This window comes from Sphaerodactylus townsendi, linkage group LG08, assembly GCF_021028975.2.
Source record: "Sphaerodactylus townsendi isolate TG3544 linkage group LG08, MPM_Stown_v2.3, whole genome shotgun sequence".
NCBI lineage: Eukaryota > Metazoa > Chordata > Lepidosauria > Squamata > Sphaerodactylidae > Sphaerodactylus > Sphaerodactylus townsendi.
This window is the reverse complement of record NC_059432.1, coordinates 78,524,868-78,543,963: the sequence shown is the minus strand read 5'-3', so window position 1 is coordinate 78,543,963 and position 19,096 is coordinate 78,524,868. Positions and strand designations below refer to the sequence as shown.

The following is a 19,096-nucleotide window of genomic DNA, read 5'->3' as shown; positions in this document are numbered from 1 at the left end:
CAAATCATATATCATGGTGGGGGCATTATTTTATTTTGTTGGCAAATTTATACAGTGGAGCCAACAATCTACAGTTGTTCTTGTGAAGTCCAGAAAAGTCCTGATATCGACATTAATAGGAAAATCCATGGGTTCCCACGGTGGAGCTGGGAGAAGACACCATTTCCATTTGGGGAAACTGAATTATAATTGCTAATTGTGCTTTGAGAATTTCCCTGCCTGACCAATCTAAACCCTGGGAGCCTGAGAATTTATGGAGCTATGGAAAAAACTGAACTTAAGAGCAGTTCTTAGCCATGTGAATAGCACTCTTTTAGCAAGAACCTTCTTTTATTAAATTCTTTTAGATCTATGCTCACATTGTTTCACAAAGACCTTTTTCAAAATTAAAGTTATAAATATTAGGAGTATATCATACGTTATAGTAATGTGTAGACTTAGTATTAATCTTTAGGATAATATGTTATTAATATGCCCATGTGTAAAGTAAAAATAACTTGATTAGGTTTATATTTGCAGTTAATAATGAAATATCAGCCAGATTGGGCTTGAAAACCCATCATTTATGCATACTTATTACATTCCACCACGTACACACTTTAATTGTTCTCACAAACTTGAAGTAATAACTCATGTCAAATCTGGTAAGAGAAACCTCTGTATATTGTTGAAGGTTTTCACAACCAGAATAAACTGGTTGTTGTGGGTTTTTGGGGCTGTGTGGCCATGGTCTGGTAGTTTTAGCTCTTAACATTTCCCTCCCATCTGTGACTGGTACCTTCAAAGACATGTCATGGAAAGGTGTGTTTCTGTGCCATGGAGAGATCTTACTGTGATGTGCCTCTGAAGATGCTAGCCATAGATGGGGGCGAAATGTTAGGAACTGAAATTACCAGACCACAGCCATACAGACAGAAAAACCCACAACAGCCAGAAATGTCTGCATTTAATGACAAAATGCATGGGAGGAGAAAAAGTGAACTTCCTTTTCCTAAAATGCATGGATGTTTTCCTTGATACTGCAGGATTAGGAATGTGGCTAGCTCATCAGCCACAGCAGCAGAGAGAGCAAGTTTTGGCAGGTACAGTAATTCAAGTCTTAGCATGTCATGAAGACTCTTGAGTTCATGAAGTAAGATATTTATTTTGATTTGTGTTGCTCTTTTCATTCCGACAGACGCAGTAAATACAGTAAGGCCAAGCAAGAAGCGGATGAAGAGAAACATTTGAACCAAGGTAAAAGGCAGCAATGCTTGGTTTTTTTATCTGGTTTACAATACATGCCTTGTATGTTTTTGAGCCTGGAAGAAAATAAATGACATTCCTTTCATGTAGCTATCATTTGATTTTAGGGATTTGCACTTTTGTCAACTAAAGCTTAATATTTTGAACCATAATAATGTGTGGCATTGTTTAGCTAGATGTTGCTGTGTGAAGTTTATTTTACCAAAGTACATACAGATACTAAATGTCTGACAACATATTATAAAAGTAGTACATTACTCTGTATTGACAACACAGTGGTTTTATATTGTGAATCACCTGCAGAAAACAATGATGGCTCAGAACCTTTCCCATTCGACTGGTTCCATTTCTGATTTTAGAAAAACAAATTCTTGGGTCAAGATCTTGTATATACCAATAGCTGGTTGGAGAGATGTAGTAGGAAGGGGGAAGGAAAAGAGATTACACCTTTTTCTCTTTTAAGTGGGTGAAGTTCTGTCCCCAAAGACAAAGTAAGGAGTGAGTTAGTCCTAGTCTTCTCCACTCCACCCAACTTGTGAGGCTATGAGCACATGCAAGTCTCTTGAACCCAACAATAAACTTTTCCAGGATTGGAAGAGGCTTCAGGGGGAAGGGAAGGCAAGGAAGTTGCAGTTCTTGCACCTGGCAATCACAGAATGTAGCCCACTGACTGCACAGACAAAGGAGATAACCACTTCACTGTTAAGCTTAGGGAATGTTGCTTTGTGTGGAACATAGGTAGTAATACGTTCATGTCTCTTTTTCCACTCTTTCATAATGATTTTTTCAGTGCATGATATATGTGTGTGAGGTTGTAAACCCATTGGCTGTGATCCAAAGAGAGGTTTTACACAAGAGCTGCATGACTGTGCACTATTTTCCAACTATACCTTCTATACTAGTTCCCTGAGACATGATGTTTATTACTTGGAACAACTTTTATAGAGGCTGGGGGTTCTGCAACAGGAGCCAAAGCATCTGGAATAGTACTAGTGCATACACAAATCTGGCAACTAGACACCTGATAATCTCAGCCAGTATATGTCAAATAGACGCCTGATAACCTCAGCCAATATATGTAGACATATACATTTGCATACATACACATTTCTCATAGCCAAGAAAACATAAGCTGCTGGACTGAACAGCTGTGTGCTGCTTAAAAACATACACACACAACATAAGGAAATAATTCCTATATATATTCTTGCTAGGTGCAATTATTATATCACTATTCTACGATTCAGTGTGAGAAATCTTCTTCTAAGTTGGAAAATGATCAACATTTTATCTTTTTCAGACATGTTTTGTGTTATTTCCAAGATATTTTACCCTTGTAGAAATCCACATCCATCCTATGATTTGCTTAAATATAAAATTTACAGCCATCAGCTATTATGGATATGTTCCTCTAGAAGCTACTTCCATATGGGGAGAAAGAATTCAAAGGAAATTTTATCCTCAATGTATTTACTCATTATAGTTTTTAATGTATCCTCTTCAGAGTTCAGGCTTACTGCGTGGATTCAAATAAGTGTATTTTTCTTGGTTAGAAACCTTGCCTTTAATGTGGAATTGAATTAGTACCAGGGTTAAAGTCTGACAGTGTATTTGTTTATATGAATAGAGAGGGAAATCTCATTTAAATAGTATAGTCCTTTTAGCCTGGATTCCCTCAGCCTATGTGGATACTTACCAATGAAATTTCATTCTTACTTATGTGGATCAGCAATTTTCAATAATGCACCTTTGCATTGTAGGTGTTAGAACATATGTGGACCCATTTACATATGAAGACCCTAACCAAGCAGTCCGGGAATTTGCCAAAGAAATTGATGCTTCCTGTATAAAGATTGAAAAAGTCATTGGTGTCGGTAAGTTTCAGGACACTGTCATATTGGCAGATACTGGGTTTGTAGTGGTGAATTCTAGCTAACTGTGGCTCATTCTGCACATGCAGAATAATGCACGTTCAAACTGCTTTCAGTGCTCTTTGAAGCTGTGCGGAATAGCAAAATCCACTTGCAAACAGTTGTGAAAGTGGTTTGAAAATGCATTATTTTGCATGTGCGGAAGGGGCCTGAGTGTCATGAGTTTAGTTGCTTTGCAGAGATTGGTGTTTATGTGTGAGAAAGAGGTTTATTAATAGTTAACCTAATAGTTAACCTTAATAGTTAACCTTCTACTCTAGAGCTGTGGCTATGCTAAACTCCGCTGCTTCATATTGATGTATTTGGGGCTGTGTAGGGATGGGTGGAGGATGATGATGTATGAGTCTGAAATTGTGTGCATCGAGGAATGCTGCTGTAAATTTCGTTGTGCGTGCACAATGACAATAAAATGCTTATGCTTATGCTTTTGGATTGTTTCTTTCTTTGTAGGTGAATTTGGTGAGGTCTGCAGTGGTCGCCTCAAGGTGCCAGGCAAGAGGGAGATCTGTGTCGCTATCAAGACTCTGAAAGCAGGATACACAGACAAACAAAGACGGGACTTCTTGAGTGAAGCCAGCATCATGGGACAGTTTGACCATCCCAACATCATCCATTTGGAAGGTGTAGTTACTAAGTGTAAGTAAGGTCATGACTGCCACCAAATGAATAACTATTCTTTTCACTAAGTCAAGTCACTATGAAAGTCATTATGAAATTAAAACAGCATAAGGGTTTTACCCATAGTCTTCTTGCTGTGAAATGACAGATGGAGCAGATTCACAGATAGCTTATAGGAGGAAATCAGAGCAGGGCTAGCCATTAATCTTGTTGTCAGCTGTAAATGGTTTTATGGTTGCCGTTGATATCCTATCTCCAAGCAACTTGTGCATAATTTTACAAGGGAACAAAACACTACAAGATTTGGGAGAGAAAGGGGAAATTTAATGAAAGGATGTTTTTCTGTGGAGGGTTATTCCACTTTTTATTGGTATGCCAAGTGGGTGTTTTTGCAAGCTGGTCTGAAATGCCTTTTTATAGGATGAGTCAAAGCACCAAATGTATTTCATAATAATCACATTGCAGAGTCTTATGCTTGAAGTCTTAAGGTATAGATATAGGGAAAAGGTCTTTCAGAAGGGATATAACCTTTGCCCTTTGTATAAGGCTTGTGTGACTCTTTTTGATTTACATCTTTGAGCCATTTGCTTTCATTTCAAGATATACCTGTCAAGCTTATTTCACCTTCCCATCTCCTCTCTTTTTAACATACCAGTTAGCATTCATTAAACTAATGAACTTTGATCCAAGTATGAATAATGCAGAATCCAACCACTACAGTTTTCTAGCCTGAACTGCAAGACACCTGTGAAGCTTGTGTGGGCCAGACTCAAAAAGGACCAAAGTGTGCTGCAAACACCTTTGTTTATGATAGCCTTGCCTTAGAATTAGGATTCTGGACCTCCATGGATTGTTTAATGAAATCTTTAATTATAGAGTTTATGTCAATTGGGGAATAGAATCTTTATTCGCATAGGAAGTTATTGAACAAAAGAGTTTAGTTACAGAAATATTTAGCATCCCTGCTACATATGTGCATTATGGGGAAGCATATAGCAGAACCACTCATTCTCTCAGCTACTATTGCATCTTTCTTTTGTCTGTCAATATTAACAAACCTGGTATTTTGTTTGTTTTCATTGTGGCAGAGAAACTGTTGGATATTGTCAGTGTCACTACAGCATCATAAAGAAACTCGTAGTGCAATTGGAAGTGGGGGGACAAAACCCCTCAGGAGCTGGCGTGACTCCATTGCTGGCGTAAGGGGCATTTATGCTGGTGCAGAGGCGGTTATGCTGTTGCTGGGGAGTCGAGTGGCAGCACCGCCGCACACCAGCACTCCTCCAGCACAGGAACCTGCGCAAGCACTGATAGGGCATTCCCAGTGGTGGGGCCACCTTTAGTCAGTTTCCTGAACCCTTTCAGACTAGAAACACTGTTAGTTGTCAGCATAGACCTATGCCATGAAAAAGAAAGATTATGCATAGAGCAGTCCCACAGGGGTTGGGGGAGCATCCCTGTCGGCTTGCTGGCTGTAGCTCAGCAAGCCTCTTTGTGGTAGTTTGGCTGCACTGTGGCTGTGCCGTTTCCAGCTGTGCTGAAAGTACACCCCCCCCCCGAATTGCTCTGCCCATCACATGCAAATGTCACAACAAAGCTCCATGAAGCACAAGAAATGACTTCTGCTTTTCTCACATCTTCTGTCCTCCTTCAAACATGGAGAATGGTTGAGAGCACTGAAACTCCAATTTACTGTGAATGAAGGCAATGGGCAAATTGAAGTTTGATTCCTTCCCACACAGTGCGATTTAAACCATGATTTAAACCAAGTTTAGAATTCCCAGGTCTGGGGAGGAAATGAAATCAAATATGCCCAGTTTCAGCACTGCAAATTTGGGCTTGAAGGCTTCCTCAAACATGGAAGCTTTGAGTTATGTTCTGTTCATGAAGTTGGGAAGGGAAGGTGGAGTTAGACGAGAGGGCAGAAGCTTGAGAACAAACTGTATTCATATCAGTCACACACAGATTTGTCATGACATCTGAATGCAGCTAGTATTTTCAATACACCCATTTTCCCAGGATCAGATTAAGTAGGAACAGAAATAACAGATGCAATTAATGCAGTTTGGTCCAGTTAACCTTCATGCTGGAGAAAAAGAATTTTAAAAGTCCATCCAAAATTTCTCCCCAGTGCTAAATTGGCAACAGGTGAAGGAATTAAAAAAGTCTAAAACAACCCTTGCATGCTATGCCACATTGTGTAAACTATATGACTGTAAGAAATTAATGGATTACAGTGACATGATTGTCTAAAAGCATGATAATCGACACTAAAAAAATTACATTTTTTCCACGCCTAAGTGGGACTTATTTATGAATAATTGCTTTAAAAAAACACAGTTGAACCCTGTTTTTAGATACTGAAGTAATTCATCTTCAGTTTGCTTCAAGGATTTTTTTAAAGCAGCCAGCTTATTTGCATGAGTAAGTTAATAGATATACAAAAATTCACTCCAAGCATTAAAGAAAGCAGGGGAGGAAAATCCATTAATACGCTCTATAGTGAGGACCCACACAAAGTCATTTTCAGTGACTGTGCTACCTTAAGGGTTTTTTATTAACTTGGGCACTTACAGTAAAACAGGTTTGAGCCTCTTATGTATGTGGCTGGGATCCTTTAGAGCACTGGTTCCCAACCTAGGGTATATGTACCTCCAGGGGTACGTGCCACAGTGCTTCAGGGTATGTAAAAAAATTACATAATGGATTTGCTAATACAGGGGTACAATTTTAGGGAAATGGGTTACCAAGGGATATGCTAGTGAAAAAATGCTTGGGAATCTCTGCTTTAGAATATGGAAAAATTATTTTCAGTCATGTCCACATTTCTTTGATTTTAGCTGTTTATAGTTGGTGTTTTGAGTTTTTAAAGATATTTCTTCCTTTAGTGTATCGGTAATACTGTAGAGGTTTATGTTGCAGCCCATATGAAATTTAAAGACAGGATAAAAATCTAGCAGTACAATCTGGTTTCCCAGAAGTGAGTCCCATTAATTTAAGACTGTAGTCTAAATTAAGACTATCCTCCTACACAGAGTTACACCCGTCTAAGCCCATTGATTTTAATGCACATAGAAGGGTGTAGCACTGTTTAGGACTGTTATTTTGGTTATTAATAACCAGAGTCAGATTTTTAACTGAGATTAACTTCTGCTATGGAGTTTTTAGAGACCTGTAACTTCCTTTTAAATATTTTACTTGGCTCATGTTCCTGATTCATATCAGTATTTACTATACAGGGACTTCATGGTTCTTTTTTACCGTGGAATGTGAGTGGTGAATGGGATGATCATGTCTTGCATTGTATGTGTTTTGAGGGAAGGGGATTGCTGTAGTGTATTTTTCTAGTTTATTAGTCATAACCAGATCATAAATACAACAGGCAGACCTGGAGCAGTGGAATCAATAGCTCAGAACTGCTTATACATGTTCATGAAGTCTGGTCTCTTTTCATGGTCACTTTTTCAAACTGAAAATACTTCTAAAATTTGGGTTACAAACAGGCCAAGCACTCCTGTTACCAGGAGGTTGATGTAAATGTTGGAAGGAATTTGGTAATTGTATTTGGGATTAATCATATAATGTAAAGTTTGATGAAATTATGGTGATATTTAATCAAGGACACATTGGGTGAGTAGCATCCTAAGGCCTCAGTTCATTCCCTCCCTCCCATTCTCACCTCACGCTTTGCCCAAGGAGTTAATCTTTCTGATTATTGTAACAAGCGGGGGTGGGGGGGGGGGAGACAAGAAATCATTGGAGACATGGACAGTTTGGTACTTCAGCCCTCTACAGTACTCTCTAAGGGACTGGAGCAGGCTGATTTCCCTTCAAAACACACACACACACACTTTTTCCCTTTAAGTGATCATCCTGTGATGTCAATTTTTTTTTCTGTAGTGTTTTCAGTCATTAAATATTTTTGCCTTTGGTCAGTTTATGAACTGCATCTTTCTGTGTATTTGGGAATCCCCTTATATGTGGGTATCCTGGTTTTGCCATTTTGGCAGTCTTTTCTGAGGTTAACTTGTTTGCTATGAGGTACAGTGATTAAGCAGTGGTAGAATAATGTAGTTAATGCTTTTCATTGTTGCAATCATGACAACAGTCTTGTACTTTAAATCAATATTATTAAAAGTATATTGCAATTGGGAGAAGGAACTGAAACTGAGGTAGAATGGCATGTCTAAGGCCACACCCGGTAATTTCATGGGAAAGGGAATTTTCAAACCAGAAACTTCCTGTTTCATTGCTCATTCTCTTGGCCACTACACTATACTACCTTAAGTTTATGTGATGTGTTCGCTGTCAGGAAGTAAATATTAAGGTTAGTACACAATAATTCCCCGCATGCACACACTTGTTAAAACCATGGATGAAATTAAAGATACTTGAGTGCCAATTTTGTCTTAAATTCTGAATTCTGCTTGAAATCTGAATGTACTTAAAAGCAGCATGATATGTTGATTACATTTCAAATTTACAAGTTTTACCAGTTTAAAAAAAGCTGTTGAATTCCTTTGGAACTTTTATTGTCTGCGATACTGAGTGATATCCCTGAGTGATTAAAAGATACTAATCTTGTGGTATTTTACAGGTTTGTTCCTGGCAAACATTTGTTTGTGTTTAGGCAGCAATGTGTTTGCCACAGGTGGTGATTTTCATACTACCTTAGTAAAACAGAGAATCAACAAGAGAAGCTTTCTATTGAATCCCACTGAGACTTTTTAACACCCAAGCTGTTACAGTTATAAATGACTAGATAGCATTTGCATAATACACTTATCACTGCATTAAAATGATTTAAAATTCACACCAGAAGTGGGAGGCCAAACCAAATGTGTTTTGGTGCCTGGCTCCCTGTAATTTGCTACTGACTAGAATAGGCACCTCCAAACTGTCACCATTTGGTAAGCAGGGTTATTTAAGCAGAAATTCATCTCAATTTTTCCTGTAGGTTTACTTGAGTGTTGGTGGTGAATGCATTCATTTAATATGCCTGAAATTAAAACCCAGGATAAATTGTGGATAGACTTATGCCTATATGTGCTTTTATGTCTTCATGGGAAATGGGGATCAGGAAAATATAAATTAATTATTGTTGACCAGTCATACTTTTCATGGAGGGAAAGTAGCATGGTATAACCAATTTTGTCAAATGTCGGAAGCTAATCAGGGTTGGTACTTGGAAGCGAGATTCCCCAGAAAGATTCTGCAGAGGATGGCAATGGCAAGCCACCTCTGCTTTTCATTTGCCTTAAAAGCCTCTTGCTGGGGTCACCATGTGAGCTGCAATTTGAGGCAATTCACACACACCCGAACTTTTAAATATTTGTCTCTTAGAACATTTACAGAGCATGACTTTCTCCTCACCCATAGCAGTTCAAAGTGCTGCCCCAAATGCTGTCCCTGTGGGAAAAGCCCAGAAACATAACTGAAGGGAGATGGAGGTCTACAGCAGCAGGGGAAATTGGCAAAAATTCTCTGTGGGATCCAAGCCATATTTTCTCAGTTTTGTGATCAGTTTTATCGTTCACATCATGGTAGTATAGTGGAATAATCCATCCAGTCTTATAGCATGATAGTCTTACATCATGTATTGAGTAAAGAAATCCAATGGGATAAGACACAACTTTATCTCTGTTCTGTCTTCAGACCAATTTCAACATTGCTTGGCCTAGACATTATGGATAATGAAGTTATGTATTAACATATTCAAATGAAGAGTGTCTCCTATTTCTTTAAGTAGACAAAGTACCATTTGATTGCAGAAGGTTAATTAAAACCCATTTAGAAATGTTTGTTCCGTCAAGTGACTTTAGTGACAGTTGCAAAAGACTAAATGAAATGGGGAAATATGCAGATTGCACACAAGTAGGTATCATTCTTATGAATACTGGAAGGGCTGTGCCCATCTATCAAGACATTGGTTTTCTTCAGTATTTGTCTTTAAGGATTTAAATTCTCAGCCAGAATTTCATACCTTATGTTGATGCAGCGGGGTTTTATTTTTGTGCATGCTCACACACATACACATGCAGCATTCACCTTTATTCATGCAAATAAGAAAGTAAGGTTACAGCTCTCTGACTTCCATTTTATATAGAGACTGGTTGGAATACACACATGGAGAATAAGATCACAACCATGAAAATTCTGGCAGTGGCAGAAGTGGTGAGGGAATCAGGAGCAGGATATGTCCTTCAAATGCTGACCTCAAACAAAAGTTCCTTAAAAATTTACAGGCTATTGATGTTCTTTAATATATATTGTTTTCTAATCAGAAAAGGTTAAATCTGAAATAGGAGGCCATAGTAGAACGGCAAGTGGAGGCAACCTGCTGAGTGAAAAATGTGCGAATATAGAAACAATTATAGAAGGTTTTATTGTGAGAAATGTTTCACTTATGCCTCATTTTCCTAGCCAAATGTGTGAGCAGATCCTGCTAATGGGCTGTTATTAAACCAGAATTCTATCAGGAAAGAATAGGATTCTGTATTTACATAGGATTTTCCCCATATTCTTTTTGGCAGAGTCCAGTTTGGAACCCACTTATGTCACCTAAATAATGGTCATCAAAAGATGGTTGTTTTACCAGTAACTTCTTGGCCCTGCTTGTAGAGCCTGGTCTCGGGCTTTTTCTGCATTCTTCTGTGTTATCATTCCCTGAACAAAACACTGTAATTTTCTGACTGAAAAAGTCCTAATCCAATCCACTTTAGTTCACTTACTCCCAGGATTGAAATGTTTAAATGTTCAATTTCTCATTTTATGATTTTGAGCTTACCTTGATACTTCTCATATCCCATGTTCCAATTATATGCAGTTCTGGACTTCCCTTTTGCATCAGTTCACATCAACAACTGAATATCCTTTCAATTTTAGCCCAGTTGCATTGTTAAGAATAGTGTTACTCCTCTGCTCTTCCCCAGTAACTGAATGACCCCATCTGACCTAGGGGTACCATCTCCCAACATATAGATAGATAGATGGATAGATACACACACAAACACCAACACGCACACACACACACGCACACACACACACACGCACACAATTTGGCTTATCTCATCATTGGGTTTTTGAGGTAAGGGTTAGTCAGAAGTGGTTTACTGTTGCCTTCTTCTGCACAGTACTAACCAGTTAGCTGAAGTGACACTGCTGTGGTATATGAAATATTCTCCACCAGTGTCACTTCCCAGTACTGCTGCTGCTCAGTAGCCATCCTTTAAGGATTCCTGTCCCCTCTTTTGCTGATGTGTCCATTGACCATTCCACTTTGAGTAACACTCCTGGGAGTTTAGTCTCTTGACAGAATCTAGGCCCCTTATGATATTGCTCTCAGCTTTGTTGACATGCATGAACACCCCCCCCCACATGTTAAGATGTGCGTCCAAGAGGAGGTAAGCAAGCAATACACAGGATCAAATATCAAGAAGCTCACAAATATCTCTACTACGCAATCCCAAGATCCACTCAAAATCTTTGTGCAGTGTAAATTTCAGATAACAGAAGGTTAAAGAGAGGGGAGAGAAGCGAATGGGCAAAAAAGAGAGATATATTTACCTGTTCCTTTCTAGAAGTAGATCTCACCTAAGACAAATTATGAGTAGATCTTGGTGTTCCACAGATCCAGAGGTTAGGAGTTACAGGAGGGATGTCTTGGCAGTATGCAATTTAGACAGTAATCCACAACATCCAGGAAATCAAATTTGTGAGATTCAGAAGAGACTGGGTTTGCTGAGCAAATTAGGACACAGAGATTGGGCCGACCAAGTAATTCAGCATACATGGTTGATACTAAGCACGTTAGCAAGATGAAAAATGTTTCTTGTTATAGAAAACAAAAAATAATAGACAGAGGTTTAACTTATCTTGCCAAAGAGACACCAGGAAAGGAGGGAGAAGTAGATAAAGTAATAACAAATCTTTAGAATGACATGTAGAAGAGGAAGGGGGAACTCTTGAAGCAGGTAGCAGGTATTTCCAGGAGGGATTTTCACTGGAAAAGACTTTTCAATAACAAGAGCAGGAACTGTGGATTCTTTTTTGTTACACAAGACTAAGACAAGACAACAGAATACTATGACCAACAGTGCCTTGATTAGATTAAAATGCTTATAATAATAGATTCAGCTGTCCAGTCATTACTCCGTAGATCTTTGTTTTGTAACAAGACTACAACTTTCTAGGGTCAAGTTAGTTGGCCAGTACATTTCGTTATAAAAAATCAGCCATACAAAGTGGTCTGCTATTACTAAGTATTCTCCTGGCAAATCTTGCTTCCTTTATCTACACAAACATGCACTCTTTAAGACCCCTGTGATCCTCTCAGCAGTAACAGTTGCACAAGAGTCAGCCAGACCTTTCTGAATTTGAAAAGATAGTTCAGGTGGTTGCAGGCCAAAGTGAGTATAAAAAAAGAAAGTACAAAGTAAAGGCAAGCCATTCATGGCAACTCACACATTTAGAGAAAAGGAGTCAAACATTAGCATATTTGTTATGGCACAAGCTTTTATGCATTACAGCCCACTCTAGTTCATGAAAGATCACATCACAATAAATGTTGGTGTTGGATCCTATGAGCTGCACCTGCACTTTTTCCTAGTTGTTGTTAAGGGTAAATAAGGGCTGAATCAAAAGATAAACACACGGACAGATGCTACTAATGAATATATCAAAGGCTCATAGTTAATAATAATGGATTTAATGTACTGTAAGAATAGGAATCAATACTAACAGAATAGTGTCATCTGTGAGGTACTCCAAGTTAATGGTCAGATTTGTGTTGTTAGCTTTCTGCATTTTATTTGCAAAATGGGCATTGCTATTCCATTTTACTGTGTCTGCATCAGAGTTCATTGACTAATTTGACCCCATTTGCCTCAATGTGGAACAAATGGAGAGAGCACATTTGTAAATAAATTGTAATGCCAAATAAAGGTTCTGGATTAAGTAAGCAGGAAGGAAATTGCTATTTATGCAACACCTGAATCTGCTTACAACTGATTGTCTGTATCCCTCAAACCACAACTTTTATTTCTCAACCAAATGCTTGCGGTCATACAAATTCCCTAGCAAACGATGCAATTATCTTTACATTACTCCAAGTGCAAATGGGCCAGTTGGGTCTATTACTGTATCACCATTTCTTCTTTAGTGAGCAATTATGGATCTTTATATTCTCTAGAGACTCTGGTGTGTACCGTTGTTAAAGACCTTGTCAATGAGTCAGCCAAAGTGTTAATCTTCGGGATAGAGCTCTTGAATACTTCGGCTTTGCATTACCTCTTTTCTGGCTCTCTGTAGCTGAGGAACAGAATAGGTGCTTTTGGAATTAAATTAGATGAAGGAAACTATCTACGCCCTTCATTTTTTATTAGCTACTCATCAATACATTGTGCTTTCTTTTGGCTAGGCAAACCGGTCATGATCATAACTGAATACATGGAGAATGGTTCTTTGGATGCATTTCTCAGGGTAGGTAACTGAGATCGAATAAACTAAAGTGAAGAATCACTATAATCTTTTTTATTTATGCAATTTCTAATTGTGGGTGGAAGATGAGGCAAAATTATCCTTCAGAGATGCTTACTTGTCAGTTTTTCTGCTTCAGCTGGTGGGAGGGGTAGTGATACACCATAAAGGTGAAGCATAAAATAATAAGCTTTAAATAATCTGTGTTTAATCAGAAGCAGGTTTGATTAAAATTCTCATTAAAAGTCTCACATTGCTGTGGGTTAATTAAAACTGGAACATTCCACACATCCCAGGAAGCAAGTACAAAGCCACTGCACTGTAGTTTGCCAATGAATTATAGGTCTAGATAGAAGAAAGAGAATGTGGCAACATTTTTTACAAGAACAAATGTTGATACTACTACTGTGTGTTAGAAGTCTATTTGGGAACACATGAGTAGCTTATGGGAAAGGAGACCTGTGGAATTTAGTAATCTTAGACAGGTAGAATCTCCCTCCGACACTTGCCACTAGGTAGATTAAAATCCCCCAGCAGTAGACCGTCACTGAAGCATAGAAGATTTTGTCTGGGGAGGGACTACACCATTCTTGCCCCCCCTCCCCAATCTCAGTGTAATTTAGGAAGACATATTCCAAACAGAGGTGTTGACTTGTTCTTACTTTTTCCGGTGTGTTTCCATGATAGAGGATCAGAGACACCAAACTATATTCCTTTTTCAGTGCCAGTGAGATATTCATATTTATCTGTGGAACACATGTTGGAGTGCGCGTCTTGAGAAGACAGCATAAGTTTGGAAGGAAAGGCGAAATTAAAAAATAACAATAAGGAAATTTAAATGATGACTCCTAAGTAAATGTTCTTTGTTAATTTCTGAATTTCCACTGTGAATTTATATATCTTTTTTTTTGCAGAAGAATGATGGCAGATTTACTGTAATTCAGTTAGTAGGGATGCTTCGGGGTATTGGCTCTGGAATGAAGTACTTGTCCGACATGAGCTACGTGCATCGAGATTTGGCTGCTCGAAACATACTAGTCAACAGCAATTTGGTGTGCAAAGTTTCAGACTTTGGCATGTCCCGAGTTCTTGAAGATGACCCTGAAGCTGCCTATACTACTAGGGTAAGGCAGGATTCCCTCCCCCTTTATTATGCCATGCCCATGCCAAAAAATTGTTAGCTATAACTTTTCTGGCATTACATACATTTTGTCTATTTGAAACAGCTGTCCTGTTCCTCATGCACTTGTAACCGTAGACTGTTTCTGCTGTTCTGATTGTCTAGTAGTTTTACTTGTTTCAGAGACCTTTCAGGTAAACAAGGTTGCAGTATTCACAGTTTTTTTTTGGTACATCTAACATCAAAGGAACATACAGCAGTTTGCTTTGACACAGTGACTGTGCACTCCACACGTACACTTAATGCATGTTCTCCACATTTCCCCCTCATTGTATAACTCTACCATATAGCTGGGAATATAGCTTTAAATCTCTTGGCTGGGGGAAGGGGGATTTAAAAAAATCTGTTTGTTGGCCTGGAAAAAATGTTATCAGTCTCTCATGCAACAGTGTGTTCAGCTTATAAACATTAATGGCATTATTAGATAAATTATTGGGTTTGGTAGTTAGAATTTCAAACTTAGAACATGGAAGCTTTCTGCTTCAAAGATTTGCATTTGCTAATACTGACAAACATTTTCATGTACTGAAATGAATGTGTATAAATAAGTCTATTGTTCTTGGGAAGCTATAATCGAGCTGTTGCCAAGAGCCTCTTTCTGAATGCAAAACTGATTTTCCCTTCAGATTGGGCAAGTAAATAAATTCTGAGTGTGTATAATAGGCTACAAAATCTCATTCTTCATTATTGTATATGGGCAGTCATATTACCATGTATTATGTTCAAAAGCTGTGAACTCATATTAATGACACAAACTTGCATGTGAGTCTATTTACAGCCAGTGCCAAAATTTAAAGAACAATAGAATTTTATAGGCATTGTTTTTTCTACTCTGCTAGAAGGGTTGTAGTCATCTGCATGTAAAGTCTAATGAAGCAAGCACTGCAGCTTGTAAAGCAATTTCCTGATGATCACACACAGCCTTGAAGTTTATGCACATCAGGGAAAAAAGAAGGTACAAGGTTTATAATGTAGATTTGTAAGTTGGGTTCGATGTTTTGCTTTTAAATGCCTGCCATTCTCCATCTGTTCTCTCAATACAGATATTGTTAGCAAAACCCAGTTTGTGCCATTCAGTTTTCGCATTTCTCCTGTAATGAACATGCACTTCATTAAATTAGGAAGGAGAAGGGGAATGGGGTTTGCCTTGTGAGGTATTTAAGGCTGTCCAGCCCACAATTTCCCACTAACAAGGGCAAGTGCGGTTTTGAGCCAAGACAGATTTCTAGAGAGCTGTGTTCAAACACAGGGGCAGGAGGCCTCCATTCAAAAGGCCTCCTTTCAATTTTGCAAGTGAAAATATAGTAAAGTGTTTTCCCTTCCAAGGGAACTGCAATGAACATCTATAATTTGCATCACAGTGTATTGTCTTGTTTATATATTAGTATTCAGGATAATTTGGATGAGTTCCACCATTTGAGTATAACCGCAAGGATTTTCAAATTATGATCATTCTTTAACATCTAGCGGATACAATTAAAAACTCTATTATAAGCCATGTCAAACATAAGTATTCTGTGAGTAAAAAGAAAAATTAACTCATGGTCCCAGTAAATGAAGGAGCATGTACACTAGACCATCATTCAGGGACACTGATACTATGCACGAAAGAAATATGCACATGTATCAAAGGCTTTCTCAGTATTTTCTCACAGACGCTACCAGCATGAAAGTACCAATCCGTTATTGAACCACCATCACTCTGCCAGATTGTTTGAAATGGACATTACTGATTTAATACTAGGAACTGCTGCAGGGAAGAAAAAGAACATGTCATTAAATCACAACCACCTCACGGGATTGCCAATGCTAGGGTGTTCCAGACAAGAGAGGAACAGAGGTGGTTTCCCATTGCCTTTCTTTACATAGCAACCCTGTTCTTCCTTAGTGGTCTCCCATCTAAGTATTGATCATGGCCAACCCTGCTTAGTTTTACAAGCCCCAATAGCCACACTGCAGCTTCAAGAAAACCAGGTGCAAATATTACGTGCAGATTTTCACATGATCTTCTTCTGCATGGATCAGAAAAGTTATTAAAAGATTCATTCACCTATTGAGATTCTCAGAACAGTTTCTTCCAGGTGACCCTTACTTCCCCAGATGCAAGTGTCTGCAATTAGACAATGAGCTTCATTGGATGTAATTCCAGTACACTGTAATAAACACAGCATTTGGAAAGTGTGCCTTCAGTAAAAAGGCAAACTGATACATTTTTAATTTTGTTCCATTTGTAAAGTAAGTTTTAAAAGTTAAATTTTAAAGTACATTTTAAAACTGGTTGTGGTGGGTTTTCCAGGTTGTATGGCTGTGGTCTGGTGGATCTTGGTCTGGTGGATCTCTGGTGGAGCAACAGTGGCGTAGGAGGTTAAGACCTCGTGTATCTAATCTGGAGGAACTGGGTTTGATTCCCAGCTCTGCCACCTGAGCTGTGGAGGCTTATCTGGGGAATTCAGATTAGCCTGTGCACTCCCACACATGCCAGCTGGGTGACTTTGGGCTAGTCACAGCTTCTCGGAGCTCTCTCAGCCCCACCTACCTCACAGGGTGTTTGTTGTGAGGGGGGAAGGGCAAGGAGATTGTAAGCCCCTTTGAGTCTCCTGCAGGAGAGAAAGGGGGGATATAAATCCAAACTCTTCTTCTTCTTCTTCTTCTACTACTAATGTTTTGCCTGCATCTGTGGCTGGCATCTTTAGAGGTGTATCACAGAGGGAAGTCTGTTAGGAATATGTAACCATGCTTTTTCAGTCCTATTTCCAAACATTTTAGTTATGCTTCAAGTCAACTTTTTTTCTGTTGTAGAGTATGGAGCAATCTTAAGCCGTTTCTGCACTGCCGCAGGAAACAGCTCTCCACCCGCATAATTCGAAATGCCGCTTTTGAAAAAACTCAAAAGTGGTATTTTCATGCTGGTTGGGGGCGAGCTGTGCGAACAGCACTTCAGGGACAGTGTTTTTACCATCCCTATGGCGCTGTTTTTTGGCTGTGCAGAAACAGCCCTAGTGTCCTTTGATGAGTGTAGACCTCAAACAAGTGTACCTATTTGAAAGTTAGACAAACCGGTCTGGCAGCAGAGAAGCAAGATTACTTTAATCAGGCCCTTGCAATAGTAGTAGATGTTACTTTTGCTGTTAAGTTTGTTGTGATAATGCTGTGATCCGTACTTCATAAACTCCTAGCTAAATTAAGCGGAGACCTGTTTTTGAACTGATAAAAATACAACTGAACTGTTTCCTGGTTTGCATCTCTGTGACTAAAGAAAACAGATTGATTACATTCTCTTCCTTATCAGTGGCATATGGCTTGTGTGCTCTCTGCACTGAAATAAATAAATAAATTCTATGCCGATAGCCCAAATTCTACAGAGCTGAATTCTATAATTCTATAGAATAAATGGTGCAATTTAGCAATCACATGTTCTTGGTTATTTACATATTCTGCAGCACATATTTTGCCTTTCATGGTAAGACACTAAAAACTATGTAAAACAATGAAGACCTCTACCAGACCCTTGTTTATATTTACCATATACTTTCAATCATGAAGCAGCAATCATACAGACAAGGAATTTGATTTTGTTTTTGAAGATGAATTTTTGAGATGCTAAATTCTATTTACAGACTCAAGAAAATAATTACCTTTTAAAATAATTTTGACGTTCTCAAGAGCACTGCCCATGACTTCACAAAGAACTAATGCATGGTAAGCCTGAGCTATTTACTGTTATATAAGTGCCTTTTGGTATTTCATCTGCAGGGTGGGAAGATTCCCATCAGGTGGACTGCGCCAGAAGCAATTGCATATCGTAAATTTACATCAGCCAGTGATGTCTGGAGTTATGGAATTGTCATGTGGGAAGTGATGTCCTATGGAGAGAGACCTTACTGGGATATGTCTAACCAAGATGTAAGTGTTCTTCACCATCATGTGAATGCTTTCATTATTATCCCTAGTTATTTCATTGGGGCCTCCCCAGCTGCATAGAAACCACTTGCCCATGATGTACCAATGATTACATGATGTGGCCAAGGTTGATCACACTGGCAGGGTGTCAGTTCCATATGAATGATCTTTTGCTTGCCATAGGAATTATATTTTCTAGGTATAGATTCAGCCTTTTTTTCTTTTCTTTTTTTTTCATTTTGTAATGATGTGGGAAGGAGTTACATATGTTTCAACTTGAAAGTGAAACACTTTTTATATTTGCAAAGCACTCCCAGACATGCTAGTGGGGAAAGAAAACTGGTATCATTGATTCAGTTCTACAGTTTCTCACTTAAGGATCCATCAAGAATCCATCAAGAATATTAAAACCTGCTTTCCTATTAAGGGTAAATATTTCAAACCCTAGTGTGACATAATTTCATATTTTGAACTGCTAATTTTCTTTTAACAAATCAAATAATTTCATTTGGAATATACAGGATAATTATTGTGTGAACGTCTTAGGTGATAACATTTATTCTTGAGGGATTTTTTAAAAACAGCTTTAGTAAATGACCTCTTGTAAATTATGCAAGTCACTTTAACTATACCATCTGGACTACCTCAATCCATTCCAGAAGGGAGTTAATAAAGTCCCTGCTATTGTTGCAATGAGTATTGAAGACAAAGTAGACAACAGATAGAACACATTAAAATAATATAT

General features: G+C 38.5%; 1 protein-coding gene across 2 annotated transcripts in view; it reads left to right on the top strand.

Annotated features, from left to right (window-relative positions):
- The window catches only part of EPHA4 (EPH receptor A4), a 178,646-nt gene that overhangs the window by 143,668 nt on the left and 15,882 nt on the right, over positions 1–19,096 (top strand). For both annotated transcript variants that reach the window (XM_048504923.1, XM_048504924.1), the window contains 6 exons: positions 1,178–1,236; positions 3,006–3,119; positions 3,627–3,812; positions 13,213–13,274; positions 14,186–14,395; positions 18,205–18,354. In XM_048504923.1, the coding sequence (XP_048360880.1) occupies positions 1,178–1,236; positions 3,006–3,119; positions 3,627–3,812; positions 13,213–13,274; positions 14,186–14,395; positions 18,205–18,354 (781 nt within the window). The remainder of the gene's footprint in view (positions 1–1,177; positions 1,237–3,005; positions 3,120–3,626; positions 3,813–13,212; positions 13,275–14,185; positions 14,396–18,204; positions 18,355–19,096) is intronic.